The sequence below is a fragment of the Meles meles genome, chromosome 1 (assembly GCF_922984935.1).
Source record: "Meles meles chromosome 1, mMelMel3.1 paternal haplotype, whole genome shotgun sequence".
NCBI lineage: Eukaryota > Metazoa > Chordata > Mammalia > Carnivora > Mustelidae > Meles > Meles meles.
In genome coordinates this window covers 36,862,774-36,880,410 of record NC_060066.1, presented here as the reverse complement: position 1 = coordinate 36,880,410, position 17,637 = coordinate 36,862,774, and the positions used below count along the sequence as shown (strand labels likewise).

General features: G+C 39.7%; 1 protein-coding gene across 1 annotated transcript; it reads right to left on the bottom strand.

Moving 5' to 3' along the window:
- Positions 1–485: 485 nt before the first annotated feature.
- On the bottom strand, positions 486–16,801 carry PABPC1 (poly(A) binding protein cytoplasmic 1). Its single transcript, XM_046010968.1, has 15 exons — positions 16,077–16,801; positions 12,803–12,996; positions 12,487–12,602; positions 10,294–10,433; positions 8,692–8,786; positions 8,229–8,366; positions 7,932–8,027; positions 4,564–4,836; positions 4,254–4,344; positions 3,549–3,659; positions 3,308–3,462; positions 2,992–3,076; positions 2,407–2,537; positions 1,729–1,822; positions 486–934 (listed from the first exon to the last, which is right to left on the bottom strand). The coding sequence occupies exons 1-14, from the start codon at positions 16,267–16,269 to the stop codon at positions 1,730–1,732; spliced, it is 1,911 nt and encodes a 636-aa protein (XP_045866924.1). The 5' UTR covers positions 16,270–16,801; the 3' UTR covers positions 486–934; position 1,729.
- Positions 16,802–17,637: the final 836 nt, after the last annotated feature.

The following is a 17,637-nucleotide window of genomic DNA, read 5'->3' as shown; positions in this document are numbered from 1 at the left end:
CCTGGCCCCCATCTTCTAAATCCATCCTCTAGATGGAGAAGCCCCACATACTTTTTCACAAGTATTTTAGGGGACAAGGTATTAGCTGATGATTGTGACTTCATTTCCTATCAAATTAAAGATCTTTTCAAAAATAAGGCTTAAAACTAATCCTAACTTTAGGACTCACTGCTGTTACTGTTTCACACCATATAATGAGGGTTTAAGCCAATTAACTTACAGCTAGGAAACCTTAATATAGTCAAACTTGCATCATTTCAAAAAATATTAAACAATACAGATATACCTTGGTTCAAGAATTCACATGGAAATCTAAATTCACAAAACAAACTGGATAAATTCTTATGCCCCTTTTTCCATAAAACTATGATATCCTTGAACTTAACATCACCTTTACCATGAGGAGGTTATTCTGCCAAATCCAGCTTATCACCTATTTGTGGAAAACCAATTACAAAGAGAAATGAAACAGCGTAACAACACTGCACTGTTTAAGGAATTTTTATTAAAGCAAGAATTTTATAATCCAAATTACGTTTCCTTGCTCAGTTATCAATTCTGTTATTTAAAACAGAAGTGACATTCTGAGCTATTCCACAGTAAAGAATTACAAAATTAAAGAAAGGAATGCTTTAAATTTTTGTACTTTGCTGAAAACTCTTTTTCCCAGGGTCTATAAAACATTAATTTGTTTTTATATTTTACTATTTTTTTGTGTTTTTTTTTGTTGTTTTTAAATCAATAAGTAATCTAGGACTAGCATTATGTTTGCTAGACCTGGCATTTGCTCGGTACATAAGGTTCAAAGTTTCCTTTCCTTTTTTTATTTATTTTATATTTTGCAATGTTTTTTTTCCATAATGTTTAAGTTTTTCGATGTTTAGATATTTTTCTTCGGTGAAGCACGAGTTTCTTTTCGCGGTCCCTGATCAATCTGTGAATGCAGGGAGAAAAAAATGTAATCATCAAACTTGCTAAGAGGCTCGCATTTCATAATTCTAACTGCTAAAAATAATGAGCGATACAACTACTAGTTATTGCTATACTGGCAATCATATTAAATATATCACACGTAACAGTGTGCAAATTTAAAATGTATAGATGCAAATGGCCAGGTACCAATAACAAAACAAATGACCAATTCTGGCACTTGTCAGTAGCAAATTTAAAGCCCATGGCCAAATTCAGTCTGCAGCCTGTTTCTGTAAAGTTGTATTGGTACACAGACACGACTATCTGTTTATGTAAGGTCTAGGAGTCCTTTCATCCTAAAACTATAGTAATTACAACATAGACAACATGGCCCACAAATCCTAAAATATTTCCTATCTGGTCTTTTACAGAAAAGCTCTGGCAGTCTCTGGTCTGGGCTATGCTGCTACATTACCCCATTTCTTGGAAGTAATGAAGGGCAAGAGTGCAGGCCCCGGGCAACTGTTAGTACTGCACCCCAAGGAAAGGTAGAAGCTATGAAAGTCCTTGGGGAGTAAGTACACAAACAGCTAAGCCCACTTTTACAAATTATAACCTAAAACGTTTAAAAGTGCTTGGATTTCAAAATTCAAGTCAATACCAGGCTAAGAGGTAAAATTTCTTTTAATTTCTATTTCTACTTCTCTTTGAAAAGTTAGCAATACATCTGGATTAATGGTAAAATGGTTTTTTGTAAAATATGCTCAAACTGATAAAAACAAGCTTAAACCAATAAACCCAGGAAGGAATGCTCACTTTAAACAGTTGGAACACCAGTGGCACTGTTAACTGCTTTCTGGGCAGCCTCTTTAGCTTGGTGGGCTTGTAGTACAGCTACAGCTTCATCAACCTAAAAAAAGAACAAACTGGCTCTGAAAAGAAGTAACTAGAAGAATTTCAAATTCACAACATATATGTCCCAAAAGGGCAAACTAAACTCCTTTCCCCAGATGCAAGTGGCAAGAACCACTTTCAAAAAAACCCAATTCAACTGTAGCCGTATCCTTTTGGGTTCCATTCCAGCACTATTCTACTCTACAATTATGAACCCTCTTGCATTTAGTTCTCTCTTGTCACCGTAACTCCCCGCAAAGTTGAGAAACAATGGCAAACATCTTTCTTCACCGAAGCAGCAGCACAGCTAAGACAGCACTGATGCTGGAGTTCAACGGACTGGAACTGAAACCAAGCTCTGTCCTTGACTAGCTGTGTGAGCAGAGGGCCAATTTCTGACCCTCAATTCCTTGTTTCCCCACATCTATTACAAAATGGGGATAAAAGCACCATATGTGGTGATAAATTTATACTTGAGATGTCTAAAACTTAGAACTGCACATGACTTATATAAAACACTCAGTGATGTTCAAGTTTCTACGAAAAGTCCTGGAATACATAGCGTAAGTGGCTGTTAGGTAAGTGACAAATTTAAATTACTTTAGAACGGAGAGACTCTGGAGACTCGAGCATATGAAGAAGTTCTGAATTATCAATCTCCAACAACATGCCAGTGATTTTACCAGCAAGAGTAGGGTGCATGGCCTGAATTAGAGGAAAGAGCCGTTCACCTAGGATCAAAAACATACACAAATTCCTTCAGTCAGAAGTATAAAGGCAGCCACCATGATTAAAACTGGATTGAAGAACCTCACTTTTATATATAGCATATAGATGCTAAGCCCAAAACCACCATTCTGATAGTTAAAAACCGATTAAGATCTACCACAAGGCAACGAAGTTGTTAATTCTGTGCTTGAAGTTTCTTTTTCATTTACTTCAAATTCCCTCTTCCAAAACTGTAGTGGAATCCATGGCAAATAATGCCCTATTATTCTAGTCATCAAAAGCAACGTATTTCATTAAAAGCCTGGAACACTAGTAAGATGTTCAGCAGACATGTCAATTCAGACCAATCCTGGAACCTGAGACCTGCCTTTGCACTAAAAAATGACAGCTCAGTATCTTCCCCATTTTGTAGTCAGTCTTGTTCTGTAACTGACTAGGTAGGACAAAGGCACTTACCCAACATTTGCTTTTGCTCTTGAGGAGGGGCAGATGCCAACATGGAAGCAGTCAAAGGCTCCTGACCTTGTACATGAACAGCAGGCTAGAAAAAAATAGGAATTTTTCTTAATTTAAAGTACAGAAGTAGGGGTGCCTGGATGGTTCAGTAAGTTAGGCATCCTTGTGTGCTTTGTCTAATTCCCATAGACACTTTTACATACAATTAATGGGAGGTCAATGAGCAGAATGTTCTAGATAGCTTAAGCTCTCCTAATTGTCTTTTTAGCTTTAACTGCAACCAAGGCCTGCCATCTTTATAAAGAGTAAGTCCTACCTGCTGCATGGTAACTTGTGGCTGTGCATTAAGATGTTGCTGAGGATTGCGGACTCCTGCAGCGTACTTATACTGCGGAACAGTGCGGACAGCAGGAGTAGCTGCGGCAGCGGCAGCGGCGGGACGTGGACCCATTGTCTGTGTTGATGTGTTAGCTAAAAAATAAACGTGTGGTTGCATACTTTTATCATGATTTTTCAAATTGGAAATCAATTTTTACAGAAAGTATTTTAAGACTTACCAACACGCTGTGTTGACATGACTCGCGGAACCTGTGAAGAAGCTGGTCTCATAGTACTAAATGGTGGTCTAGGAGCGGCTGGGCGGATAGCACCGGGCATATTTTGGAATGCTACATTGAAAAACACAAGAACACACATTACCTGGGAAAAAAAAATCACTGGAAGTGTTCAATGCTTTGTTTGGGCTGAGGATCGAACAAAGGAACCAAAGAGGAATGCAAAGAGTATCTTAAAGCTTAGTCTCTCACCTGCCATTTTCCCAGAATTCCCAGATCAGAAAGTGAAACATAAAACATTCATTCAGAAGAACAAGGGCTTATTACTATCTGAACATGATACACAAACCTGGTTGCAAGTGCTCCTACAATACAGCACAGGGCCACAAGGCAAGGTGCAAAAGGCCAGGACTCTGATCCTCACACATGGAACAGGATTTTTTAAATTACTGCCTATCCAAATACGAAATTAAAAGTTGGATCCATTCCCAAATATAAAATCAAACCAGCATAGAAATTACTCTGTCAGTAAGACAGGAAGGATGAGGCATTTTAGGATTCTTCTTAAATAATACTAGGATCCTCAAAATGAACACCCATAACCCTAAATTATGAAAAGTAACAATATACTGCTGAAATATAGCTAATTTATCCAGTACATTTTTAGTCCAAATAATCCACAACCTTAATTAAAAACAAAAGGCTTACGATGAGGTCTGGCACCCTGAGCAGTCCAGCGAGGACTTGGTCTTAGTTGAGCAATTTGGCTAGGAGGATAATATGCAGCACGGTTCTGAGTCTGCAGAGAGCAAACCATGTATCAGGTGAAGAAAAGCAATAATGCAGCTAGCTCTACGGTCTCAAAACATTCAGCCAAGTCCTTATACTCTTTCACAGTTTTTTCAAATTTAATCACAATTCAAATGTTTTAATCTTAGGTCTACTGTAGGGCACAGACAACTAAAAATGACCAAATCTGAAAACCTGCACAAGGTTTTTATTCTCTTCTGAAACATACCTGTGGGATAGCTGCCATGAAGTAACCTGAAGGAGGTGCTGGCTGGTAGGGGTTGATTACAGGATTGGGCACAGCTCTTACACTTGCCATTCTCTGCATATACTGGTTAGTGAGGTGAGCCTGGCGCTCTTCTTTGCGCTGAGCTAAAGCTACATACAATGGCTTGGTGGCCACAATTCTACCATTCATTTCTGTAACTGCTTTTGTGGCTTCTTCTGGGGAGGAGAAACATACAAAACCAAACCCTTTGCTGCGACCACCCTCCATCATAACCTATTAAAAGACAAAAAAAAAAAAAAAAAAAGTTAACTCAATGATAGAATGCGGCTCTGAGGGCATTACATTATAATTACAGCTACTGACTCAAGTAAACACTGTTAATGCTTTCATTTTTTCCATAATTTTTCCTCAATACCTCAATATTAAGGGCAAGCTATGAACATGCATTATCTCAGCCAAGCAAGAGAAAGTAGATAGGTAGAAATAAGACAGCAAATGTGCTCAGATTTTAGATCTGTCAACAGAATATTAAAGTATCTGAATGATCTAATCAAGGCCTACGAAAATAAAATTTGACTTAGCAATACAAGTTGACAAGATGCTTTACTATTCTTTGGTGGGGAAGGGGGAGCAGCTGAATTTCAGAATATCCACATTTCAAAATAAAAATTTCACATTCAAGACCAAAAGGGCCATAAATAAACTTCCAAACACTTAAAAGATCTTCTAATGGCACAATGAGGAGGTGCAAAGAACTCCTCACTAGCCCTGCAATACACATAAGCATGTTCTACAGCTATATTCACCGGTATGGTGTAGCACAGGAACAAACAGAACAGCAATGAAATAGTCCAGTGACCTCACTTATATGTGGAATCAAAACAAAACACCAAAACCCAACCAGACAACAAAACCAAAACTGACCCTCATGATTGCTGAAGGCAGAGGAAAGTGGGTAGGGGAAATCGAGGTTTTAAAAAGGTACAAATTCCCAGCTATAAATTAAGTCCTGGGAATGCAATTAAGGTACAGCATGGAGAGTAGACTACTGTACTACATATCTGAAAGTTCCTGAAGAGTAGATCTTTAAAGTTCTCATCACAAGGGAAATAAATTTTTTTTTTTTTTTAAAGATTTTATTTATTTATTTGACAGAGAGAGAGATCACAAGTAGGCAGAGAGGCAGGCAGAGAGAGAGGAGGAAGCAGTCTCCCTGCAGAGCAGAGAGCCCGATGCGGGGCTCGATCCCAGGACCCTGAGATCATGACCTGAGCCGAAGGCAGCGGCTTAATCCACTGAGCCACCCAGGCGCCCCGGGAAATAAATTTTTGATAACTATGCATAGTGGTGGATATTAAACTAGATTAGGATCATCTGACAACATATACAACACGAACATCAAGTCATTATGCCATACATATGAGTATGTCACCTGTACCTAGAACAAGACCTTGAAACACACCCATGCAGTTATGGGAATTTACTGCATTAAAGTTAACATTTTAAAATAACAGAAAAAATGGACTTTGCATTATATAGTATGTGTGTGGTACATTGAGACAACCTAGAAGAATTAAGTCACATCTCTTATTCATAGCACACTGAAAAGTCAAACTGCCAAAGATTTTAAATCTCAATATAAAATGCAAAAATATGGGGAAAGATTAAAAAAACCCAAAGTCCCAAGTTAAAGACTGGGAGAAAGTATTTGCAATATAAAACAAAGGGCTGACATAAAATTCTCTCTGATCAATAAAGACAACCAATCCAATATAAAAATATGCAAACAGGAAAAACTGTCAACATAAGAAAGGCATGTCACTAATGGAAAAGATGTAATATCAACTTCTACTAAATGAACAAGACTAGTAGGAATGTGTCTAACCTTTTGGGACAATTTGGTTTTATCAATTTTAAATATACTCACTAAGCAGGTATTTTAATTTTAGAACTTTAGAAATACTGACATCTTTGCAAAGATACATGTTTATTACAATAGTGGGTCTAACAGTGGAAACACACAAAGCAACCCAAATGTTTATCAATGTAAGTACAGTAAAATAAGTTACAGTATATCTATACAATGAATATTCAGCTCTTAGGGGGATTTAAAAAAACCCTGAAATGAATATGCAAATATCTATCCAGACCTGTTAAGTGAAACTGCAAGTCCTAGAATCTGTATAGTACCATCCTGGTCTTCTAAATTATTGTTTATACATCTACAAAAACTATTTGGACAAACATGAAGATTATCTGGGAAGGACACCCAAATGGGATGGAGGGAGGAAATCACCTTTCACTTTTTATCTTTCTGCTTTATTTATTTATTTTTTTTAGGAAGCATTAACACATGAGCTCCTCCTCCAAAATAAACTCGCCAAGTTTTCACATCTCTGCTACCGAGTGATCTTATGATCCACAAAGGACTTTAAAAACATGCCTAAATATTCAACTTCAACAACTTTCAGGGAACATACAAAGGGTAAAGATATCCAGAAGTGGATTCTAGCACACTCCAAGTACTCCAAAGCAAAGGCTAAAATGCAAGACAACTCCATCTCTTCATTTTTATTTGTATTCATCTAGTATGCCCCTAACATTTCCTATCACAGAAGCTCCCTTGATCAATCAAGTTAACAGGAAAAGATGAGTTAGGAAGATCAGCCACGAGGTCATTCCAGAGCAATGAATTTTAATGTTTCCTGAACTCTTGAGAATCTGACCAAAGTTTTAGACACTCCTCCCATATCCCAAAATACATATGCACAAAACTTTACATATAGAGAAATTCTTGGACCATGGACATCAGAAAAAACACCTGGAACAGAGGTTCTTAATTAAATCAAATTCCCAGAATTTAGAATTCAGAATCATTTCTGATTTTGAGTGCAAGAAAATCTATCTTTACTAGGGGACTTAAAGTTTGACTCCCCAGAATGAATTGTGTAAGAGAATATAAATCTTGCCTGATGACAATTACTGTTCCCTAATAAGTTGCCACTTTAACCAGAAAAATAACTAGTTAAACAGAATAGCACACTGCATATTATGTGAGGGTCAATCACTATGGCCAATGAATGCAACCTCAGGAAGAATTCAGAACTTGTCCCCTACAAAAATAAACCATCAAGGCTACTACAACTATTTCAAATTTGAATGTCTGTGAAGTGATGAGGCAAAAACCTGATTTCCAGAAAAGAAGAAAAAAAAAGGACTGACTTTTTGGAAAAAAACAACAACAAAAACCCCTATGTGACTCTTCATTTGTAAAATAAGAAAAGCATTCGGGCGTATTAATGTGAAATTTACATACATATTATCAACGTGCATGGACTGTCCCCAAATCTTAAAGTACGTACGTTTACCTTTGCACTAGTGATTGTACCAAAAGGAGAAAACTCTTTCCGGAGACGTTCATCATCAATACCATCATCAAGATTTTTCACATAAAGGTTAACACCCTAAAAAATGAAAAAATAACAAACTATCGAAAAAGGAAAAAGAAAACCACAGTGGAACTCAAGCACACTTCCTAGAATTTTATCCCACGTTTCTTCTCCTTTCCCCCTCACAAACCCTCCAGTTACCTGGCAGTAACTGAAATGAATGTAAAATAGGTTTCCTCATCCCTGTCTTATTTTGCTTGTCAATTAAAAATGAACCTGGTATCTGGTGATCCTATCTTGCTTCATCTGTTCAAATTTGCGCTTAAGTTCCGTCTGCCGTTCCACTTTTTTCTGAGCTCGACCAACGTAAATTTGTTTTCCATTGAGCTCCTTTCCATTCATCTCATCCACAGCCTTATAGAAATCACAGAAATTTTAATTACTAACTTGCAACAGAGAAGTTCACTGCTTTAACAATCAAGAAAACTTTTCAGGTTATGCATGCTAAAGTGGACCCATCACAGTAACTGGGCTTCAATGTTTTGGGAATATAGGTTCCCAATTTATACCCTCAAAACTAATACAAAAAATTCTGGTAATTCAAAACAATACATGTAAAATAGCCACTATAATGCATGTACATTTCAGTATGAGAGCAAGGAAACCTTCTATCATCTCCTTTCTTATTATAAAATACAGGAAATTCATACTATCTTTAGTTAGTATATTTGAGTCTTACTTTCTGTGCATCTTCATGCCTTTCGAAGCTTACAAATCCAAAACCTTTGGATTTTCCACTTTCATCAGTCATTACTTTCACACTTAAGGCAGGTCCTAAAAAATTTTTTAAATGATTCAAACATATTCCACACAACATTTATACATTTCAAATTTCAACACAAAGTCATGAAAAAAATAAAAATTAAAAGTCTCTTCAAAGACCTTGTATTTCTACTAAGAAGCTAAATACTCTATTCCCTAAAACAGCCCTCCCTCCACTTAAGGAGGTATATGTTTTAGACAATTGTTAAAGATGAGATTTTATTCTTAGTTCAAACCAAATTTGCCTTTTATTGGCCAACAATTTTATTTCTTGACATCAGAATTAAGAAGTAAGATTTTCTTAACCCTTGGCCCACTTGATTTTCAACTGAGAGTGGAGCGAATACAGGGGTTTGACCTGTGGAAAGACACAGTATCACTCTGAGGAAGTAGCACATATTTGGAGACGTGTGGCCCCAGTTCTCCCAAGTGAAAAAGACACTTAACTGAGGTGCGTATTATCTCAGGCAGGTGGGGCCAGAAAAGATTAAAAATCACATTTGATTATAGAAAATATGGAAGATGTATGGGCACAGGTAGATTGCTTCTTTTGAATGTACCTCTGGTCCTAAGCTGTACTTCCAATCTCTATGAGACAAACAGCCAAGAAAATATTTGACAAATTCACTTCAGCAAAAGCTTCTAATTAAAAAAGATGATGAAATATACAAAACCAGTCACTAAAGAGAATTTGGAGTAAGATGCAAGACACAATCTTTGTCAAAAGGACAAGTTTTTGGCTCAAAGGAGTAGAGGGTTCAATGTGGCCTACTAGATCAGCAATAAGAAAGTATTAATTTCCTAATTCTGTATCATTTGAGGTGCTCAAAAAAAAAAAAAAGCCACCTGCTGAACTTATTAGATCAACAGATGATAAGGACAAGCAAATCACCTGCAAAATGGTTCAATTTACAGTTCATCTTCTGATCAATTACAACTATCTAAAGTGAGGCTGGTTACACTTTACAGATTTAAAATTTAATCAAGTTAATTTGAAATTCAAGGAACAAATTAAGATCCCATGGATTCAGAAGGCCATCCCAAGGAGCTATCACGGGAATCAGGATCTCTGGCTTTGTCTTTGAATGTCATTGTTTCAAATTGCTCAAACATGAGGCTTTTAATAAGACTGGCCAAATATCCTAAAGCTGGCCAGCTTTCCTGTCCCATAACTAAAGACTGCATTCCACCCTAAGTTGGCTGTTATCATGTGCATGCCTCTGATGAGATGGGATCTGTACGTGCAGAATTCCAGCACAATTTCTTACTGTAGCATAACCTTTTAAAATCTGTTCCAATTAGGCAGTCACACCTTACTGTGCTAATACAACACTATTAACCTTTATTTATATACTACTTTGTAGTATAATGGACTATCAGTAGTTTAATCCAGATAACGACATTTTTAAGTACCATATTAAGTTTCATTTCATTCACTTTAGAATAAAGTATTAGCCAAAACTAATGTTGAGCAATTACTCAGAACTTTGAGTGTAAAAATTTAATTCAGACACATTACCAAACTTGCCAAAGAGATCCTTAAGGCGCTCATCATCCATATCTTCTCCAAAATTCTTGATGTAAACATTGGTGAACTCTTTTGCCCTAGCTCCGAGTTCTGCTTCTCGTTCTTTACGAGACTTAAATCGTCCAACAAATCTAATAAAATATGTAAGGACTATAAAATTAGGTTCTATTTTATTAAGTTCAGATTAATTAAGGCTGATGGTTGATTTTGTAATTGTTACTGTTAATTTCAGAATCTCGAATAAAGAGCACACTAAAAACAAGTGCCTTAAGTGAAAAAAAAATGGAAGCATAAAATAAGAACAAACTTCTTAACTACAAGAAAAAAGGAAGCATTTTTCTTCATACACACTTCCCTCCCTTCCTTCTAGCTAACCCAGGGTTAAAGAGATCATGCCTATCAATATAAATGAGTGGGAGTAACACAAGAACCATGCCAAAGAAAAGACTTTTATCGTTGCTATTTCAAAGTGGTCCTTGCACATTGTTTGTGCTCTCCTAAAATGGAAATTTAAACTTCTGAATTCTGTACTCTAACACATAACAGCTTGGCAAATTTTCTTTGCAGCATTATCAACTAAATGTTTTAAAAATTTAGTTTTCCCTAATATAATAGTAGTACATTTCATTTAAGACTATTTTAAAATAAAGTAAAAAACCATCTTCCATGATACCACCCAAATCATGACGGATTTTCCCTAGGTCTTTCCCTTAACCTTCCCCACCCCACCCATACTGTGGTGCTTCTCCAAGCTATTAGCCTTAGGAACATTCTCAACAGGAACATAATTTTCCATGGTGGATATCACAACTTCATGCTTTTTGTTAATAATGCTGGAGCTTAATGAGCCTTTCTGTTATATGTTCTTATGATAGAGTTGCAGAAATCATGGTAGTTCAAAAGGCATATAAATGACCTTAAGTTTATATATACAGACTTTTCCAAAAGGGTTATATCATTTTATACTCAAAACAGCAATAAATTCAGTCTTTATTTAATCTAGACCCCCACCATTACTGGACATTCTTCCCCTGTCCCCAAGCATGTTGATAGGCAAACTGTTAAGATAAGTTTCATCTTCTAATACTAATGATGCTAAATATTTCTCATTTAAAAATGTGCTATTTCAAAAAAATAAGGATTCTAACAACTAGCCTTTGTAAACATTGTTCACATTGAGGAACTGCTGGTTTCTTAGACATACGGGCTCTTTATACATTACAGTCTTTCCTTAATCATGTAGCGACACAAAATTCCAATAGGTAACACCATGTACATAATAATCTCTTCATGTACAGAATGACCACAGCACTTCATGAAGTGATTTATAAGAACCACACCTTAAGAGTGATGCAGTGGAGTTGTTAGAACTAAGCCCAATTTGTAAGTCATCACTGCAGTTTACACAGCAACACGAACTCAGCTCATTTATAAGATGACCTTATGGCTGAATTTGCTCAGATAATTAAACAAAAACCATGGGCACGAACAATAAAAAACTAGAGATGTTACTTCTTTGGGCTCATAAAATCTGCAGTTTTATAACCTGCAGCAGAATAATCTCAGAGGTTTTATCAGTGCCATTATATAAAAAGTGCAACTTTTAAAAACAAGTTTACCTCAGGAAAGCTGAATTATGAATATTGCTGATTTAATTCTACTTTACCTTTAAATGGGTGAAGAAAGATGAAAAGGTAAAAGAACTACTCCCATCAATAAACTGTAGTAGTACGGCCAAGTAAAGAGCCAACTTAGACTCTGAATTTAGACCACTGGGTTTGTATCCCAGCTTATCTGTTGAACCAGCAGGTAAATACAGGCAAATTATTTTAAACTCAGTTTCCTCAAATGTAAAACAGGTCAATGACTACCTTAGGAATTAAGTTTCTGTCTGGATTCCTAGTTTTTCAACTATGCACTTATTTTGAAAAAGCTTTGTATCTCAGTATACCTATCTTCTTTTGCTTTCTGACTTGAATGTTGACCAATTAATTACATTAATTCACTGTTATTCATTTGTCACAACAAACAAGGAAAAACACAGTGATAAAATCTACCAAGATGTGGTTCATTATTTTCACTCCAGCTGAATCTCTTTAAGAGCACAAATGTATTAACTTGTAAAATGAATTGATTTAGACTATTAAAAACAGATCTGAAATATGATTAACTATTTATACTTACACTTTACGATCATTTAGTAGCATCCCATTCATTTTTTCAATAGCTCTTTCAGCTGCTTCCTGTGTCTCAAAATGTACAAATCCATAACCTTTGGAGCCATTTTCATCACAAACCACCTAGGGAAAAACAGATACCAATTTTTCATTACTTGCTATCGATTTAGCACTTTTTCCAGTGTTCAGAAAGAACTTGTCGGCCTCCTAGCCTGGGTATTTGGGAAATAAAGCTACTCATTAACAGATAGCATGGTTGCTCTTTTAAGGAATAAACTACAAGAAGGTAAAACACTATGTTTACCTGTCACATTTTTGCTTACCTTACATGAAAGGATGTTACCAAAAGCAGAAAATGTATCATACAGTGCTTTATTATCAATGGATTTGTCCAAATTTTTAATGAATATGTTGCCCACTCCACTTTTGCGAAGTGATGGATCACGCTGAGACCACATGATGCGTACTGGCTTGCCCTTTATAACATCAAAATTCATGGTGTCCAAAGCACGCTCCGCTGTGGAAAGACATGTTCAGAGTATTACTTCAAAACATTTCTAGATCACTAAGAATTACATAAATTATTATGGGGAAAGTAGTTGGGCATAGTCCCTCTCTCCCTATCTAAATTTCAAGATTGCTGGGCCTTACACCTCACACTAGTCTAGATTTAAATAGTATAATGCTAAAAAAGGAGACAATTATCAGAAACCCCAAATTTCCCATCTTAACAGATGACATATCACCAATGTATTTCTGAAACATTTTTTTCTTTAACTACCATAAATTTAAAATCCCCTTTTGGTTCAACATAAAACCAAGATACCCCTTCACATACAATCTGCTTAATGAGCAATATAAAAAATATTAGATAACTGTAAATTACCCAGACTTAAAAGCTTTTAGTTTTTTCAAGCATTTTAACTTCTTCCCTTATTTCTTGTCAAAATCAGCTTTTTCTTCGCTTACCATAGCCAATATTATACAAAAATAGTCCATTAAAAAAAAAAAAAAAGTCCCTGGATTTGGGGAGCTGGGTGATTTCAGGGACTCATGGCACAAACTTCATATTACTATGTTTAAAAAAAAAAAAGGTTATATCCATTCAAAATAAGATGTGAATTAGCCCTCAAAAACTAATATGAGGTTGGCGTAATTAGCTGTATAATGAATACGAAATTTTTAATGCCAGGTCTGTAAGATGCACAATTCACTCATTAAAGCTTTCCTGACATACAAAACCAATTTTATCTTCAACCATTGATTTACTTAATAACTGATCATTTAATCTATTATTTCTGCATAGTGCTAAAAAAATTCAGAATCAACCCTGATTTCAGAGTCTATGAAATACTGAATTAAGTGCATCTCTACCATGAAGCATTTATTAAATAAACTGAGACTTTTCATGGAGAAATATATTCCTAAATAAAAAACATTAGTCCTCAAGAGGGAAAAAACATAGTCCATTTGAAGTTCTGAAACACCAATTCCCACAAATTCCATGCCAATATAACTGTAAATTTATTGAGAGGACAAATTTTCCGGCCACTTCTTTTTATAAATGAAAGCTCCAGTTTCTAGAAGATAGTGACAATCAGCTGTCAGCTCATTATCAATTGACCACACCTACTCAGCTCCCCTCGTTTTTTTAGCTGACTTTGCTTGAGCGTCTTTTGAATGAGTCACCTCTTCCTGTTAAATTGGAAACTGGTCACTTTCAGAAGCTATCCTACCAGTCCATCAATGTTGCAGTAAATAGGAAAAGAGAAAACCACTGAAAAAATATTTGGAAAGACAGTAATTTGTACATACAGAAACCAAACAAATGTAAGATGAACAAATGCTACCTTCTTTTGAGCAGTTACAGTACCGGCCCACTGGTATAGACTGAGAATACATACAGTGTACTGTAACCATGGTAACCTGAAGTTCAACTTTTCAAATCACAAGATATTTTAAAAACTGGGTTTGTTTTAAAATTGTTAAGCTTGGAAAGAGTAACAGCCACTTCCAAACGTTACATTTTATAGTCTTTAGGATTTGTTCAAGGTTTCTCTGTTAACTTTAGATTGTGATTACCTGCCCCAAAGTTATCTTCCCTAATCTATTCATTCAGCAGTAAATCTTGTCCAGAGTTTGGAAAAATTGTTATGGACTGACATTTGGAGCCACTGCTTACGGAGCAAAAGGGCAGGAAACCTGCAGTGCAGTTTTACAACTTCTGGCTGTGTCACTCAATAGTAGTATGTCTACCCTAATCTTGACAGTAACTTCACCTAGCAAAAAGCTGATCATTAAATAACTTCCAGTCCTACTGAGTTAATTTAATTAAAAATTTAAAAGTAAATTTCCTATATTCCATATTAGCTGACATGTATCCAAGCAGCTTGAGTGGATAAAAGGAAAATTGGGCCATAAAATTGAGTGAATCTGACTTTGGAAGTTAACTGATCCAAACATAAAGAAAATCCTGGGAACTCATCATGCCACATATCTTAATCTGTCTGCCAAATTTTGTTTTGTGAACTGTTTAACTTCAAAACAAAAAAATAAGTTTTAGCCACATTTTTTCCTCCGTGAATTAGTACTGTTATTTTGTTCAATTACCCATGACATGCGGATATTCTGGACCACTTTAAAAAATAAAGTGGCGTCTTTACTACTGAAGGCCAATAAGTATAATGGTCCAGTCCACACTACACTCGAAGTTTACAGCCAAAATTCGATTACATTTTTTTTTTTTGGAGGAAAACCTCTCAAAAGCACAGAACTATTTCAGAAGGGAAGAAACATTCTGTATTACCAGTATCACGAATCTAATTTGGATAAAAAAACCTCAAATAACCTATAATGCCTGAGAAACCAGTGCATTTTCCAAAGGGTCATCCTCCACACCCTCTGCTCACACCAACCTGCTGTTAGTATTAGTGAGAAACGCCTGAACTCGGGGAAAACCCCAAATGCGCGTCTCAGCGGTAATCTACATTTCTAAAGACATCGGTTACTGACAAGTTATTAAGAATGTAATCAGAAACCTGAGGACCACCACATCACCAAATTAACTTTATCCTAAGGCCCTGTGGCTCCCCCAGGCGATTGGGCCAGTAGCAGAGACAGGCCTCGGGCCTGTGAGGTTACAGGGTTCAACACGTGGTATTTTTCGAGCACCGAATCGCACTTCCTCTGCGTTCTGGGGCGCCGGCAGGAGCCCGGGGTGGTGGGAGCGCCTCCACCTATTACCAGAGAAGGGGGCTCGGCTCCCGACGCCCCAGAAGCCCGCGGCTACTGGCAGGAGCGTGGTGGAAGAACCCAATCTCACTAACCCTCCCGGCGCGTCATCACCCTAAAGTTTGAGAGCGGCTGAGGCCGAGAAAATGGTCGCAAAGGAGGAAGTGGCGAGGCGTGCGGCTGCCGGCAGCGCCGGTCCCCGCGGGCACGGGGAGCGGGGGTCCCGGCGCCCAAGCCTCTCCCCGCCCGCCCTCAGGGGGTGACATGCCCGCCCGCCCCCTCCCCCGGGCCCGCCGGCCTAGCCCGCCCGCCGCCGCCTGCGCCTCATGGCCGCCCGCCCGCCAGCCCGCCGGGCCCGGCTCTCACCGTCCGCCGGCTGCTGGAAGTTCACATACGCGTAGCCCAAGGAGCGGCGGGTGATCATGTCCCTGCAGACCCGGATGGAGAGGATGGGCCCGGCCGGGCTGAACTTCTCATAGAGCATCGCCTCGGTCACGTCGGGGTGTAGGTCCCCCACGTAGAGCGAGGCCATGGGGTAGCTGGGGGCGCTGGGGTTCATCTCGGCACGGCTGCCCGCAGGGCCACAGGCCGCGACCTTTCCGTGAGAGGAGGAGAGCGAGTGCTGGGGCCGGGGGCCGGAGCCGGGGGGAGGGGAGCGGGGGCAAGCGCAGAGGGACAAAAATCAACCGGAATCGAAAACTACTCAACGGCCGCAGAACGGGGTCGATCGGCTGCCGCTGGCTGCTGGCTGCTGGGTGCCGGCTGGGAAGCAAGGGTGGCGGTGGCGGTGTCGGGTCCGGGCAGCGGGAAGGCCTCGGTCTCTTGGTTCCTTCTTGGAGCTGCTGCGGGGCCGCGGGCGGGCGGGCGGGTCGGTCTCGGCTGCTTCACCGGGTTATTTTATAAAAGAGGAAGAAAAAAAATAAAAGTCTCCGGCGGGGGAGACGCGGATTTTTTGTAAATTTTTTTTTGGGTTTTTTAAAAGATTTTTTTAGATTTTTTTTGGATTTTTTTAATAATAAATGTGTGTTCCGAGCCCGGAGCACACACTCCGCACTCTCAGCACTAACCGCCGGGGAGAAGGGGAAGCACCGCCTCCTGCACCCTCTACTTATACCCCCCGCCGCACTCGCCCCGCCCCCGCGCGTCTGACGCCAGGGCCCTACGCGAGCGTCAGCGCCGGAGGAGGAGGAGAAAAGGAGGCGAGGGGGAGGAGGGAAGAGAAAACAGGAGGAGGAAAGAGCAGAGAGGAAGGGAGAGGTGGCGGCGGCTGCTGCAGCGGGTGTGGGGGTGGGGCTGGGGCGGAGGGGCGGGGCTCCTGCGCACGCGCCGCGGCCAGGGGGCGTGGTCTGCGCTGCGTAGGGCTCATGGGGGGAGGGGAGGGCTGGCTCGCGAGTGGGTCTGAGAGGAGCCGGGTGGGACGGCCTCTCCTTCCACACACCCCGCCCCCACCTCCACCCCGGAGAAGCGTTAACCCGTCACCGCGGCGGTGGGCGGCGCATGGGGCTTCCGGGTTCCTCGGCGCTAACCACCCCCCACGTGCACGGCCGTCCGGGCCTCTTCCCGCCACGGCCTGTCCTGCTCCACTCGCCCGGTCCCTTAGGAACCCTGGGCACGGGTGGGCTGGCGTGGTCCCTTCCAGGCCCAGTTCCCGAAATGTGCGTGAAAGGAGTCGGGTGGGCTCCTTTTTCTCCTACCCGGACCGCACTACGACTCCCAGCGGGCAGCGCCGCCACGCGCGTCGGCCGCAGAAGCGGTGCCTGCTGGGAGCTGGAGTCCCCAACGGCCGCGGCGCTCGCTGACCCCAACTGGTCGCGGGTCCTGGCTGCTTGGCTCGGGGACCCCCAACCGTCCCGGCGCTGGACGCTGGTCGCCGCCCCGCGGTGCTTCCAGTAGAAAGGGGGAGGGGAGGAATCCTTGGGCTTCTCTC